The sequence below is a fragment of the Hipposideros armiger genome, unplaced genomic scaffold (assembly GCF_001890085.2).
Source record: "Hipposideros armiger isolate ML-2016 unplaced genomic scaffold, ASM189008v1 scaffold_8, whole genome shotgun sequence".
Classification (NCBI taxonomy): domain Eukaryota; kingdom Metazoa; phylum Chordata; class Mammalia; order Chiroptera; family Hipposideridae; genus Hipposideros; species Hipposideros armiger.
Genome location: NW_017731358.1, coordinates 2,848,145 through 2,862,510, shown reverse-complemented (window position 1 = coordinate 2,862,510; position 14,366 = coordinate 2,848,145). Strand labels below are relative to the sequence as shown.

The window sequence follows — 14,366 nt, the reverse complement described above, 5'->3', positions numbered from 1 at the left end:
CACTAAGTTTTGTACTTGTCTTTTATATCATAATTTTTAATATTAACATATTACATTATATAGCCACAATTAGTTTGTAAAATAATAAACAATATTGCTCATTCTGGACATAATACTTAATGAATTCATAACTGAACTCCTAAGTGCAACATATAGCTATTTATGAGTAAATTCAGATTTGAAAAGTAGATGCAGATTTTTTCATCTGTGGCATCAGAGGGCATAAAATTTTTATACTTTTACTATATTTCATTCATAACATGTATTTGATTGTGTACTTTGTAGAAATTCTAAGATTAAACAGTAGCTAAGTAAACTTTCAAAAATGCACTCAATTTTTAGGTCATTACCTACTTGTGACCTGTTGTGTCAACATTTATGTTAATAGAGGGCCGGCAGAGTGGCTCAGTTGGTTAAGAGCTCACTTAAGAGTGTGAGCTCTGAGCAACAGCAGTTTGAGTCCCAGCTTGAGCTGAGCTGCTGCTGAGTTGCCAACAGGTGGCAGGATGGCTCAACTAAAAATAATAATTAATAGAACTGTTTTTACTTGAGCACTGCATGTTTTGGATGTTTCTTCATTCATTGGCTAGAATGATTACAGGAGAATCATGCCCAAGTGAACTTTGGGTCACTCTTCCTAAGCATTTTTCTATGGCTATAGAAAAGAGGACCCAATGGAGGCTCTATTAACCCTCAGCCCAGTCATTTCCTCCACCAAGAATACCAGGGTATGGCAGGGGCTTTTCAAGTGCAGGAAGGTATTCTGAATTTCTCCCACATCCTCTAATTGGCCTAAATTCTGCTCCTTTGGCTGGAGTATGGCCCCAGTGGTGATGGTAATAGCAAGGTATCTTTTCCACTCCAGCTAAGACTTAGATCCTCATTCCCATAATGTCCTACTGGCCTGGCAACATAAGTCTAAAATTAACCTTAGCCTAGTGGAAGGGACAATCTTCCCCACTGGGACTACTCCACAGGATGAGAGTTGGCTACAAAGGAGACCCCACCTCTGCTCAGATCCCAGGCTGAGCAATAAGGTCCCTCTTGTGCCCAGCCTTTTACCTCCACAAGTCTTGCACATGACTGAGGGGCCTATCTTCTGCATTTATGGTGGCTACCTTCTCCTATCACCAGACTTTAGTGCAGTAAGGATGGTATTAAGTCACAACTGACTGGTCAAGAGCAAGAATGTGAATTATTGCTAAGTTTCTTAGCTATGATATCAGTATTATGGTTATACTGGAAAATATCTTTTTTAGGAGATGCATGCTGGTATATTTTGAGATCAAGTGTCATGGTATCTCACTTTCAAATAGTTCAGACAACAAAATACACATACATACAGACAGAACACATGTGCAGTGTATTACTGTTTTTCTCTAATTCTGTTTGAACATGGAAACTGAGGTCAAGGGAGAACGATTCATCAGTTAAGGCTCCAGGATTATACATGATTCTGCCAGAGGGTGATTGACTCATCTTGAAGGTATTTCTCTTCTTGGCAGAGAGAAGAAACTGGGTAGTACTGCATCAGCTTCAGGATTGTCTATCCTGGATCGCAAACTGGTTGTAACTTGGAGGGAACATTAAATGTGAGATGAGCATGTCTGGTGTCTGTAAATTGAACATTGGTTGGGAGAGCTATGTGTAGCCCTGAGAGTTGGTATTAAAAATAACCTGAAGCACAAGCAAATGGGTTCAGTCTGGCTGCCAGGCAACCCCACCACGTTTCCTTCAGGTTGACCTTTATTATTTTTTTCTACCTACATATCTTAACATTTTCCCCTTCTGGACCTCCCTTGCTTCATTTAATATTTAATGAGTATTATTTTTATGAGTTGGAGGGGTCCAAGACAGGCTAGATCATAAGCTTTGAAACTAAACTGGATAGAAACCTTGCCCTCAAGCATTTTACATTTTAATAAAAAAAGAAAAGTAAGTACTATACAATTACCATGATTATGTTCCTTTAACATAATCCTTTACAATTTGTAACTTAATTATACCTGCAAAGATCCTTTTACCAAATAAGGTAACATTTACAGGTTTCAGAGATTAGGACCTGATATCTTTGGGGGGTCATTTTTAGCCTACTACAGATTGATTTAGAATAAAAAGTGAAAATAACTATAAAATCACTGGTACATGATCAGTATTCAGTGAATATTAGTTCTCTTCCCCCAAATTTTAATACTTCATTTACTATATGAAGTATTACCTAATTATCTTCTGTTCAAATGTCTTAACATTTATACAATAGAATGGTATTATTCTACATGACAAACAGCTTAAACAAAGAATCAGGATTTTTTTTTTAACCTAGAAAGTTTTGTTGCAGTTTTTCAAATGTTTTTATTGGATTTAAAATTCATTTAAGGGATACAGAGATATAGAACTTGTTTGATCAGCTACTAAAATATTTTGGTATCCCTTTATTTTTGTACTGAAGAGCCAGTTCACTTTTTCTCCATGTTCAATACTTAGCTTTGGTGAAATTTTGCCATATTCTTCATCTGTTACTGAAGTATTAGCGTTCCCACCCTGCTTGGTGCAAGTCGTTCTTTTAGTTTTCTTCCTGTGGGTATGTTTTGTAGGACTCTTCTGTTTTTTCTCAACTTCACTGCTTATATCCCACAACATTATTTTCCCATCATTCCCTCCAGTAAGCAGCAAATAGGATTCTGGCAGAAAGCAGACCTGGGATACCCCTAAAGTGTGGCCCTTAAAGCTCAGTTCCTGTTCACACTTGACTCCCATCACCCTAAAGATTCGAACCTTACCATCTTCTGCACCACAACTAAAAATATTACCACACGATGCCACAGACACAGAGTGGGCTAGAGCAGGGTTTAAAAGTTGACCGGGTGATTGTGGGCTCTCCATTTCTTCTGTTTCATCCTCCTGTAAATTTGTAATCCAGAGTGGCCGGGCTTTCTGAAGGCTCCACAGCATCACCTTTAAATAAAAGGAAGTTACACAGTCAAATAGAGTTCTAGCTATTTTTGTTCAACTACCATGCTTATTCTGCTTCTAATAAAATCATCAAAGTAGTCTGGGTATGATTACCAGGATATATTTCCAACAATATTTAAAAAAATTTTTTTAGACAGCACAACATGCCAGTGGAATACTACCCTGGTGCCAAAACTACAATGCCAACGGGCTGTAAGTTACAATTTAGAAAACAAGATCCTGAATTAACAAACAAACCCACTATTAATGGTTTGTTTCATTAACAAACCCATTAAAGTGTAATACAAATTCTTTTTTTTTTTAAGATTTTATTGGGGAATTGGGGGAGGGCAAAAGCGTTGGGGAATTGGGGAAGGGAAATAGACAAGTTGCTGTCCTTTTCATTCTTCAGTCTAGTTGTGGAGGACGTCGCTTCACTGGCCCATGTCAGTATTATCATGGCGGCTCAAGGCAGCTCACAAAAGCTCACGCCTGCTGCTGGACAGCCCCACTGCAGCCTACCCTGTCACCAGCGACTCACAGCAGCCCAGCACCAGGTCGAGGTGTAGCTGTAGAGGGCACAGCATCACTGGCCCTCATGTGGGATCCGAACTAGGGCCCTGCTGCTCAGAGCTGGCGTCCCAAGCCAACTCCTAACCAACGTGCCACTCGGACAGCCCGTAATACAAATTCTTAAGCAGTTGCCAGTTTTTTTAAGTCATTCTACCCTTATCTCTGCAAGTAAAATTGAAGATTACAAAATTTATTAATTTTAGTCTATGCTGGTTACAAGTAAAAATGCCTATCATTGGAATTCCACTGAAGTAATTTCCACCTGTAGTGCTTTTTCCTTTCCCTTTCCCATTACCCAAATTACCCATTCTAGGGGCTTTAGCTCAAGTCCCTGTTCCTCTAAGAAGGCTTTCCGAACTATTCCAGCCCACTTCTCTTTTTCCCATACTTAATTCTTATTCTATTAGTTGACATATGTTACTAGCTTGTCAGCTTCTTGAGCTTTAATTCATCTTTGCTAATGCCTAGCATAATGCCTGGAAAAGAACAGAAACTCCAAACCTGTCTGTTGATTAATCTAACATCCTGCTATATTTAGCTTTTTGTTGTTGTTCCCTACCATGATCTTGGACCTACTAAATCAATTTAAATGAAATGCTAAATAAAACCCATTTGAAACAAAACAATAAGCTTTGTGAATTGATTTTACTCTATAGTGATTCATTTTCTTCCAATTTGAAAAAGAAAATATTCTTAATACTTTTATAGAGAATAGACAGTTCTATTTTACCATTTTGTATTATTCCTGAATTATGACTCACAATTTAAAATGGACACTAATTAGGATAAATAAGACCTTGTTTAGATAGTCAAAAGCATAGATCTGAATTAACAAGATTACTACTGCTGATATTAAGAATTTGGCCTTCTATCCAAGGTTAACTTCTGTCAATTCAGACTACTTTCAAAAGAAGTGAAATCTAATACTACTACTTATATTCTGCTTCTACTAGGGAAAGAACTGAAAATCCTTTTGGATTGGATTTATAAAATTATAGTAAGTGGACAGCAATTGGAATTTGGGTGAAGCCAAAATACTAACAAACTGAAATAAATTAAAGTAAAATAAAGAAATATTAGAAAATATAACAAAAACGAATGAGTACTAAAACTTGATGTGAAAATAATCTCCATAAAAAAAACCTGAGCACAGGAAAATGGACATTCCAAAATCTGCTAGCTTAACTGTATTGGCAGGTACCCCCAAGTTTTTCTTACACAGCCTCTATAATGCCTGGATTATATTTTCTGTCCTCCTAAAACATCTAAATATGAATTACACCAAAAGTGTTTTCAGCAACTTAAATATTTTTGTATTTACTTAAATCATCCAAATGTGTTAATAACCATCCCAGATTCTACCAATTCAAGAATCCAAGTACTGAAGATTCCCAAATTGTTCCTGCCTAGGCAGTCTCTTTTTACTTTATTCTAACTGCCAAAAGATTCCAAAGTGTCTCACAATTTCTCAACCACCTGTTCAAGCAATATCACCCGAAGCAGGGGAGCTACAGATGTCAAAGGAAAGAATACAAGAGTTTGGGGTTTATGGTGCTATAAAACATCAAAGGGAGAGAACGTGGACAACTGGCCAATGTTTAGAAGTGAATATAATCATATCAAAGTGATCCTACTCAAAAATTTCTCCCCCCTACAAAAAACATTTTCTTGCTCATAAAAGATTCATTTTCAAAAAAACCAAAAACCTCCTCCACCATCCTGATCCTTAGGTGTTGGTATTAGTGATCTTTCAGACTCCAGAAAGAACAAACCTTTAAATGTTTATTTTCAGGTGTGGAAAAGGGGGTAGGAGAAGGGGCGGGAATCATGTATGCTACAGAAATATATGATGGTTTCAAATTTCCAAAGTTTTTTACAGGAAAATACTATTTGAGTGGTGCATACACAGGTCTTTATTTAATGTTACTCTTTATACCTTATACATACATTATAAATGCTATTTGTACCTATTTAATATAAAACTAAGTGGTCTCAAGTATCATAATAAATCACACTTTGTTCTTCAGGTCCCTGACTCTGAGTATTATTTAACCTGTCTAAATAAAAAGGTGTAATTTTTATAATTTCTATAATAACAAGGATAGGTGTGCTGAACATATCTACTGTGTGTGGCAGTAATTCAGTTCCTGCCTTGAGATAAAATGCATTTGCTCAGTGAGAAATAACTCTCAAAATTAACCCAATAAAAACTCCCTTTCAGGGCCGGCCGAGTGGCGTGTTGGTTAAGAGCTGGCTTGGGATGCCAGAGGGCACTGGTTCGGATCCCACATATGAGGGCCAGTGACACTGCCCTCTACAGCTAAGATGCTGAACAACAGCTCAGCCTGGAGCTGGACTGCCATGAGTCACCAGCGACGGCAGGTGTGTTGCCATGGCTACCATGTGTAGCCAGCAGCCAGTGTGAGTGGCCAGCAGCCGCTGTGAGCCGCCGTCCAGAAGCTGGCGACTGATCTGCCTTTCCCGGGAAGAGCGCAATGATGGTGCCAACTTGGGCCAGTGAAGCAATGTCCTCCACAACTAGACTGAAGAACAAAAAAAGGATAGCAACTTGTCTGTTCCCCTTCCCCCAATTCCCCAATAAAAATCTTTAAAACAAACAAACAAACAAAAAAATTCCCTTTCACTATTATAACTACACTGTTAGACTCCCCCATAGGCTGGCTATTCTTAAAAGTTTAGAATAATATTGAATAACCAGGTTTTAAGAAATTACAGGTAGAAGAAATTACAGCGTTTCAATTTTAGTAAGAAATAATGTCTTAAAAGCATGGTTGTGGGCCGGCCGAGTGGCACGTTGGTTAAGAGCTACCTTGGGACGCCAGCTCTGTGCAGCAGGGCCCCAGTTTGGATCCCACATGAGGGCCAGTGATACTGCCCTCTACAGCTAAGATGCTGAACAGCAGCTCAACCTGGAGCTGGGATGCCGGGAGTCACCGGCGACGGCTTAGGCTGCACTGGGCTGCCATAAGCTACTGTGTGTGTCCAGCAGCCAGCGTGAGTGGCCAGCAGCCAGCGTGAGCTGCTAAGAGCAGCTGTGAGCGGTCGTTCAGAGGCCGGCAAGCGACTGCCTCACCTGGGAAGAGCGCAATGATAATACCAACATGGGCCAGTGAGGCGACGTCCTCACAACTAGACTGAAGAACCAAAGAACAGCAACTTGTCTGTTCCCCTTCCCCGATTCCCCAACACTGTTCCCCTCCCCCAATTTCCCAATAAAATCTTTTTTTTTAAAAAAAGCATGGTTGTGACATCATAGCCACTATTGTCATATCACAGCCCAGTGCAGAAGGTAATCTACAGTGAACTTTTAGCAATTCTTGGCAGTCAAGCTTGTCTCTTTTTCACAAAATATCTCCTATACTGTTCTCTAGCAGCTGCCTGACTCTAATAAAGCTTCCTGCCTATAACTGGAGGCAAAATGGTAAATTCTAGATGCCCACTTCTTACTTAATCTGAATACTGGTCATTTTTGCATACCTAATCGTTTACTACCAAACTTAGTAGTTAAATAATAAACCAGTGATTGAAAACTAGTATAGCATCATGAAAGAAAGACCAGTTAAAGAGACACTGTACAAACTGCCTACTTAAAACAGATATCCACCTGATTGTGTAGGACTTTCTTTATAACCAAGTACACAGATTATCACCACTAGGGTAGAAAATTGTAGATTTTAAAATTCTGCCTACTGGGCCAGCCAAGTGGCTTGTTGGTTGGTTAAGAGTTGGCTTGGGAGCGCCAGCTCTGAGCAGCAGGGCCGCCAGTTCAGATCCCACATGGGCCAGTGATGATGTGCCCTCTACAGCTAAGATGGTGAACAATAGCTTGACCTGGAGCTGGGCTGTTGTGAGTCGCCGGTCACAGCGTAGGCTGCAGTAGGCTGCCATGAGCGGCCGGCAGCCGGCATGAGCTGCCGTGAACAGCCGTCCAATGGCCAGCGACCCATCTGCCTCAGCCGGGAACAGTGCAATGATCACAATACCAACATGGGCCAGTGAAGCAACGTCCTCCGCAACTAGACTGAAGAACCAAAGGACAGCAACTTGTCTGTTCCCCTTCCCTGATTCCCCAATGCTATTCCCTCCCCCAATTCCCCAATAAAAATCTTAAAAAAAAAAAGAAAAATTTCTGCCTACTAAATAAATACCATTAGTTTGAGGGAAGGGGAGTGGCAGTCCTACTGATAACAAAAACCAGCCTCATCTATTTCTAAATTATGAGGGGGTAGGGAAAGTCCAGGAAGAAATGGTACAGATCATTGGCCAAGAAGGTGGAAAGACAAAATCTTTGATGCTATTAACAAAATCACAGTCTTAGAAGAAAAATACTGTGTGTAGTTAAAAAACTAGATTAAATGCCTAGAACAACAGATCATTAATAAACAATGGTTCTTTTTCTAGACATCCCCTGTTTCCAAACCAAGAACCTTTTCTATCACATTATTGAAGATATTTTGCTTGAATACCTCTGGTGTCACAGAAAAAAACACAGGCTTTGGAGTCACAGAGATTGAGATCTGAATCCCAATTCAGGCAGCTGTGCAGGCACTTAATTTGAATCTCAGTTTCCTCATGTCCAAAAAAAGAAGTAATAATTATCTATTAGGGTGTGGTTAGCATGAAAACTAATATATGTAAAGCATTGGCAAGTACTAAGTGCTCACCAAAAAGAAGCCGTGATTATTCTCATTCCAGTGATACAAGATTTACTCTTAAGAAGCACATCTATTGTGGGCAAGTTCAAGCTATTTGAAAGCTTTCTTTTATTATGCCAAAATCTGCTTCCCTATGACCAGCTTATTTTACTCTTCCCCCTCATGAAAACCCCACACAATGGGGTTTCTAGATATACCTACTCTTCTAATGGCCTTCCTCTGAATTTGGGTTAATATGTGACGGTCCTTTCAAAACTCAGCATGAATGTAATGCTCTGATCCTGGTCACCAATACACAATATCTCAATTAATGCACCCCATAATTTTAAAGTAAAAACAACAGATCCAGTCCAAGTTTGTTTTTTTTAAAAAACACAGTTTATAGAAAATGGGTATAAACTGTTTTCAGTATGACCCTTTGTTGAAGCAAATGTTTAGAATCAAATATTTGAATTCTCAGGTTTTAGGAATGTATTAAAGCATACAGAAAGGAAGACTAAAGGATTAATGATTACTTTGTGAATAAAATCAAGGCTTTGTCAAGTTAGCACAAAACATGCAGAAGACAATGTTAGTAGAGAATAGAAAATTAAAAGTTTGATTCTGTTAGCAAATCCCATTTAGAAATTACCCAAGTACTCTTTGCAAAGCATCACCTGCATATCCAGTCCACATGACACCAGGCTCTGAGGCCTTTGAGGCCGAAAAGCTACAGAAGAACAGATGTTGGAATGTCTCTTCAGTGATCTGCTAACTTTCTTACTTTCCAAGTCTAGGATTTTGATTGCCCCAGAGTCATCAGCAGAAGCCAGCAGGTTTTCAGTTTCATTCAATGAAAGACAATTGATTTCTTCTTCATTCACATGAAAATGGTCCAGGGAACCTTTGAGGGACCTTACATCCAGGATGCTAATGGTTTCTCCATGTGAGGCATAGAGCTTGGTGGGGCAAGAGCGAGAGAATAAGACACTGGTCACATCATCAGCCCCTTGGAAGCGTGTGTGTCCCAATGGAGTCCCATCTTCACCCCAAGCCATGAGATCTCCACCCTCTGCTCCAGAAGCCACTAGCCCTTCTTGACTTGCATTCAGGCAGAGAATAGGAGAAGAATGTCCACCAGTCCACTTGAGAGCCATAATGGCCCAGAAGACTCTGTAAAGAGGGGGAAAAAACTATAATCTCATGTTTTACTTAAGAACTTGATGGTAGGAGATAAATGCAAAAAGTGCCATTTCATTTAAATATTTTAAAAAGACATCTAAAGAACTCAACAAAAAATACATTTTAAGATTAAGTCTACAAAAGCCTGGTGAACACAGGGCTGTGGCGCACCTGTCTGGAACGTGCCTAAACGGGCTTCCCCTGCAATGAGGGACCCAGGTTAAGCCTGGTTTTCCAGATTTTGATGTGAGGCGTACATAAGAATAAATACTAAATATTTTAAATTAGAAAATATTCTTTTCAAGAGAGGGCTGCACACCTTCAGATTATATCTTTTATCAGAGTAATGTTTTAGAGAGTGTGCTCTTGGAGCTGGACTCTCTAGGTTTGAATAGCTCTATTACCTATTAGCTGGGTGACTTTGGGTAAGTACTGAACCTCCTCTGATTCACCCTCCTTTTCTATAAAATGAGGGTAACAAGAATAACATCTATTTCATAGGATCAGAGAGGATTAAATGAGATTTATATATATATATATATATATATATATATATTATATGTATGTATGCCTGCCCATATAATAGTGCCTGGTACATAATGAGTGCTCAACAAATACTACCATTATCACTTTTCTTATTTTTATTAGGCTGGTCAAAGTGGCATAATATATATTACACCAATGGTCCACTTGTATTCCATTTTACAAAACTGAGTCTCAGAAATGTTAAATAATTTGCCCAAAGTCAGCTGGCCCTTAGGATTTATACATGGGATCCCAAACTTAAATCATGAAGACCTTTTTCTAACAATTTCTAACAATTCCTCTTGACAACAGTCATACTTGTTAGTATTCTTTGAAAGTACAGAAAATGACCAAAAGCTACTAATCACTCATTACTGCTTTTAAATGTACTCACAAATTTTTAATCACATTATCACCTACTTGCATTTACTTGCAAGTACTTGCAATAAGCAGTGCTTACGCTCAAAATTTAGATTCCTGATATGCTAGGCATCCCAGATCCATAAACTGAAATTGCCACATACTTCCTGCTTTAACTGCCTATCAGGCAAAGCAAAAAAGAAAATCAGGGCAGTTTCTACAACTCTAAATGGTCAAGCAAAAGGAAACAAACAAATCTGGTCAAGTTTAATTTTTCACTTCACAAGCCAGGGGAGAGTTTATCTAGTAAAAAACTGCCAGTTGCTTTACTATTTTCAGATACAATACCTGAATTTAGTACAATGGTACAGAGATAAATTTCCTAAAATTGTTTTGAAAAATCATTTTTTAAAAATCTGGCAATCTGCCTACAATTTCTGTTCCTGACACAAAGCTTGTTTCCTCCCACTTTTAGCCACACACACAAAAAATGACTAGACTGGAAAAAAAATCATTAATCTGTTAATAAAGTAACAGAAACATGGTTACAAAATCAGATATAGCAATTTTCATAAAGATGACAAAATGAGAAAAAGAAAGATATCTTTAAAATCTCAGCAGAAGCACTCAATTAGTATACAGAGGAAGCTAATTAAACAGACTGAAGCAAGTAAGTTTTAATGGAGAGGTCTGAAGAGGAAATGACTCATTTGGAGGTAAAGACAGGGAACCCTGGCAGTTTGATTTTTGCTGACAAGTATTTAAATACTAGTTAAATAATTTTCTAACATAACAAAGACTCTTGCCAAATGTTACAGATAAACCAAGAATAAAGGGCAATTACCACAATTTAAAATAAAAGATATTAATATTACTTAGGCTTAGGAACTGTAATCTGTGGTGACTATTGACTTACATAATAAAGACAACATCCTACTTTAAAATATGAAACTTGAATTAGCCATTGAAAAGGCCATTTAAGTTACAAATAATTTTGTTTATTATAAATCTGTAGAGTATTGATCACTTATTTCCTAAGTTAGAGTTTTATTTTTTCTATGATGTATCAACTTTAAAGTCTGGAAGTCTGCCCTCTACAATTTTAGGATTTTGTGAGCATATAGGTTTTGGGTCCCTGCTGGGATTTTAGGTTTTCTCTAAGACAAAAATGAGGCAGGGTTTCTACTACTTCCATTTCTACATCATAGATTTACCCCCAGGGAACCTCAGTGAATGCTGACCGGCAGAGAAAAGTTTTAGTAGGTTTTCTTCCTAATACAATTCTTTTCTGGAAAAGATTAACTCAATTTTAAACATACATTTGGTTAATCTCCACCCCAAAGTGTGAGGTCCGGCAACAAATGGATTTTGTATTTAAAGGCATTTAAAGGGACTATTATAGATAATACAGTTCCTGTAAATTTTTCCATAATGGAACCAGTAGTAACTCTCAGTCTATTAATCTCAGAAGACCAAGGTCAGCTCTACCTTAACCTCTATGCACCAAAGTAAAAAACAAATTAAACTCCTAATCTCACATCACATGGATAATATTTACCGATTACCTAGTCAGAAAAGACCTATTATAAGGAATGTTAAAAAAGCCCCAGAAAGCTATACACTGAGGCTTTTAATTTTAGTTGTCTTTATCATGAGGAGTATTCATTCATGATTCAACTAGAAATCCCCAAATCACTTGTCTGCAAAATTAAAATTTGTAATTATTTGAAACACACTCAAAGACCACCATAAAAAAGTGTTACATAATTAGACAATTCCAGTAAAAGGTAGTGGGGGAAAATGCAATTAAATCTGGGTTAAATAAAAGCAATCTTTCAGAAATAAGTTGTCAAGCCAGTTTCTTGTTTTTCTCTTATTGGGACTGGAAAGCCTACCAGAAATAGAATCAGCAAGTGACACTATCCCCACATACAGGTATCAAGTCAATGAATTCACACACAGGTGCCTAAAGGGTCAAGCACAACAATGAATCATATCCTATTGCAAATTACTTTAATTAGATAAGAGATTCCTTCCAATATCTAATGAGATCATGGAGTGGGCAGGGGAAGTGGGGTATATTGACAGCATTTTTAGAAAGGGTAAAATGCAATAGTATGCAGTTCTCAACAGCCGGAGGGCAGAATACAGATACTGAACTTGAGGGAAGAGACTTGGTCAAGAGGGTGATGAGCAGGTGAAAGATCTGTATAAAGAAAGCAAAGTATGAGGGCCAGCCGAGTGGCTCAGTTGGTTAAGAGCTCACTCAAGAGTGTGAGCTCTGAGCAACAGGGTCTCCAGTTTGATTCCCAGCCCAAGCTGAGCTGCCAACAGGTGGCAGGATGGCTCAGCTAAAAAAAAGAAAAAAGGAAGTATGATTAAAGGAAACCTTTTCCTACTTTGAAATTCTAGTTGGGCCACTTGAGGGGTACTTTGCCACAAAAAGTCACCTCATTGGCTGGACAAGATTAGCACCCGAATTGTCTGATCAGATCCTTAAAAGGCTCTACTCACCTATATTGTGACAGATAGGATAAAGGCCAACATCTTTAATAACTGAATGATCTCTAAACACTCTGCTCTAGTCATACTTCTATGTACCCACTTGTCCTTTTCAAGTGTCTGTGCCTTTAAAGCAGTTCATTCTGCCTGGTTCTTTGTCCCCTTCTCAAATGCATTAACTTTACTTATCCTTGAAGATTTAAAAGAAATGTCTTTCCAGAAAATTATTGGTTCTCCTAAAACTCTATACAGTCTGAGGTTACAATACCATATAGTCACTATCATTGTAACGAGTATAAGTCAACCTTTCTTCACGTTTAGGTTTTCCAAAGTTGGTCTTGATGTAGAGAAGCTGGCTAGCAAACAACATGACTAAAAGGCTATGCCATTGGCATTAGCAAGTATGAAAAGAATCCGGGTTACTAAGCATGTTGAAAAACTAAAAACACCTAGGAAGGGAACACAATAATCAAACAACATACAGCAGAGTAGAGAAGGTAGCTCCTGTTCTTTTATTCTTACTAGAGAACAAGAAATGGATTATACACAAAAGTGGGGTTTCTGGAAAGATTTCTTTCTACATAAAGGCAAGAAAGTGGAGTTGACAACTAAAGGAATCTGTGAACCCTATTATAATAATTCCCTCACAGTTGTTTTGAGAACTACATAAAAACCCGTGTAAAGAAATCTAGTAGAATGCCTGGCTCACATGAGTTATTGTTTTCTCTAAGCATTCTTTAAAGGCTGTCAGAAAACTTTTTGGGCCACCTAGGAAACCGTGGCATGATCAAATAATGGTGCAATTCTTTCCCTTCGAAGAAGCCATGTATAATTATAGTTTCCACATCATTCTCCCCATTGCAATGTCTAAATAAAAACACATTGCCTTAATCCGCCTACTAATCGGTGGGTTAGTAGGAAAGACTGGGAAAAGCCACATTTTTTCCAAACGAATGTAGTACTTAATAAGTACTTTAAACAGCACTTTAAAGTTATCCAAACTTTGCGGGGGAGGCAGGTTCAAATGTGGCGACCTTACTTTCCAAATACACGCTGGGGCACACGTTCTGGAAAGTACCGGTATTTAGGAAAAACGAGAGCCTGACCAAGAAAAGACGACTTTAGCGGCCGAAAGTAAAGAAATATCCAACTCAAGCCGAAGGCGGCGGAGCCAGGAATTGCATAGGAGAGGGAAGTTTCAAGCGTTAGGTTGGAGTCTGAAACAGGTATCTAGCTGACATAATGAAACCTCACAGGAAGAGAGGTCCAGAAAAGCAGACGCGGGACTTCTACACCAAAAAAAAGGAAAAGGTATGGGAGGCGAGCCACGAGACCACCCGCGCAAGCCTCATACCTGTGCTTCCCGCTTCCCTTCTCAGCGCCGCGTGATGACCTCACCCACCGGCGCCCAATCCCATGTAGCGTAAGGCGCGAGGCGCCTCAGCCAAACAGTCACATCCGGGGCTGAGAGGAACCGCGGGCGAGCTGGGCGTGCGCCCTTGCTTCGTGCCCTCAACCTGCATGGCGGAGCCACGGGCGCGCCACGGGGAGGCCGTGCGAGTCGGGCGGTTCCGGCGCCCGCGCTGAGTCGCGGGGGAGGGGCGGGGGACGCCCGTG

General features: G+C 39.1%; 1 protein-coding gene across 2 annotated transcripts; it reads right to left on the bottom strand.

Moving 5' to 3' along the window:
• Window positions 1–472: 472 nt before the first annotated feature.
• Window positions 473–14,254, bottom strand: WDR53 (WD repeat domain 53). Of its 2 annotated transcripts, XM_019651765.1 has the most exons (3): window positions 14,104–14,254; window positions 8,858–9,353; window positions 2,342–2,955 (listed from the first exon to the last, which is right to left on the bottom strand). In XM_019651765.1, exons 2-3 carry the CDS (start codon window positions 9,335–9,337, stop codon window positions 2,362–2,364), a joined length of 1,074 nt encoding a protein of 357 aa, XP_019507310.1. In that variant the 5' UTR covers window positions 9,338–9,353; window positions 14,104–14,254; the 3' UTR covers window positions 2,342–2,361. The 2 variants fall into 2 exon arrangements, with proteins under 2 accessions (XP_019507313.1, XP_019507310.1); XM_019651768.1 differs by lacking the exon at window positions 8,858–9,353 and having other exon boundaries at window positions 473–2,955.
• Window positions 14,255–14,366: the final 112 nt, after the last annotated feature.

Bases quoted from the DNA above. Each gene is read 5' to 3' on its own strand.
- WDR53 (XM_019651765.1), bottom strand. From the start codon at position 9,337: ATGGCTCTCAAGTGGACTGGTGGACATTCTTCTCCTATTCTCTGCCTG. The intron at 2,956-8,857 runs GTGATGCTTTGC...TTTTATTTAAAG, and splicing joins CATGTGGACTGGATATGCAG to GTGATGCTGTGGAGCCTTCA.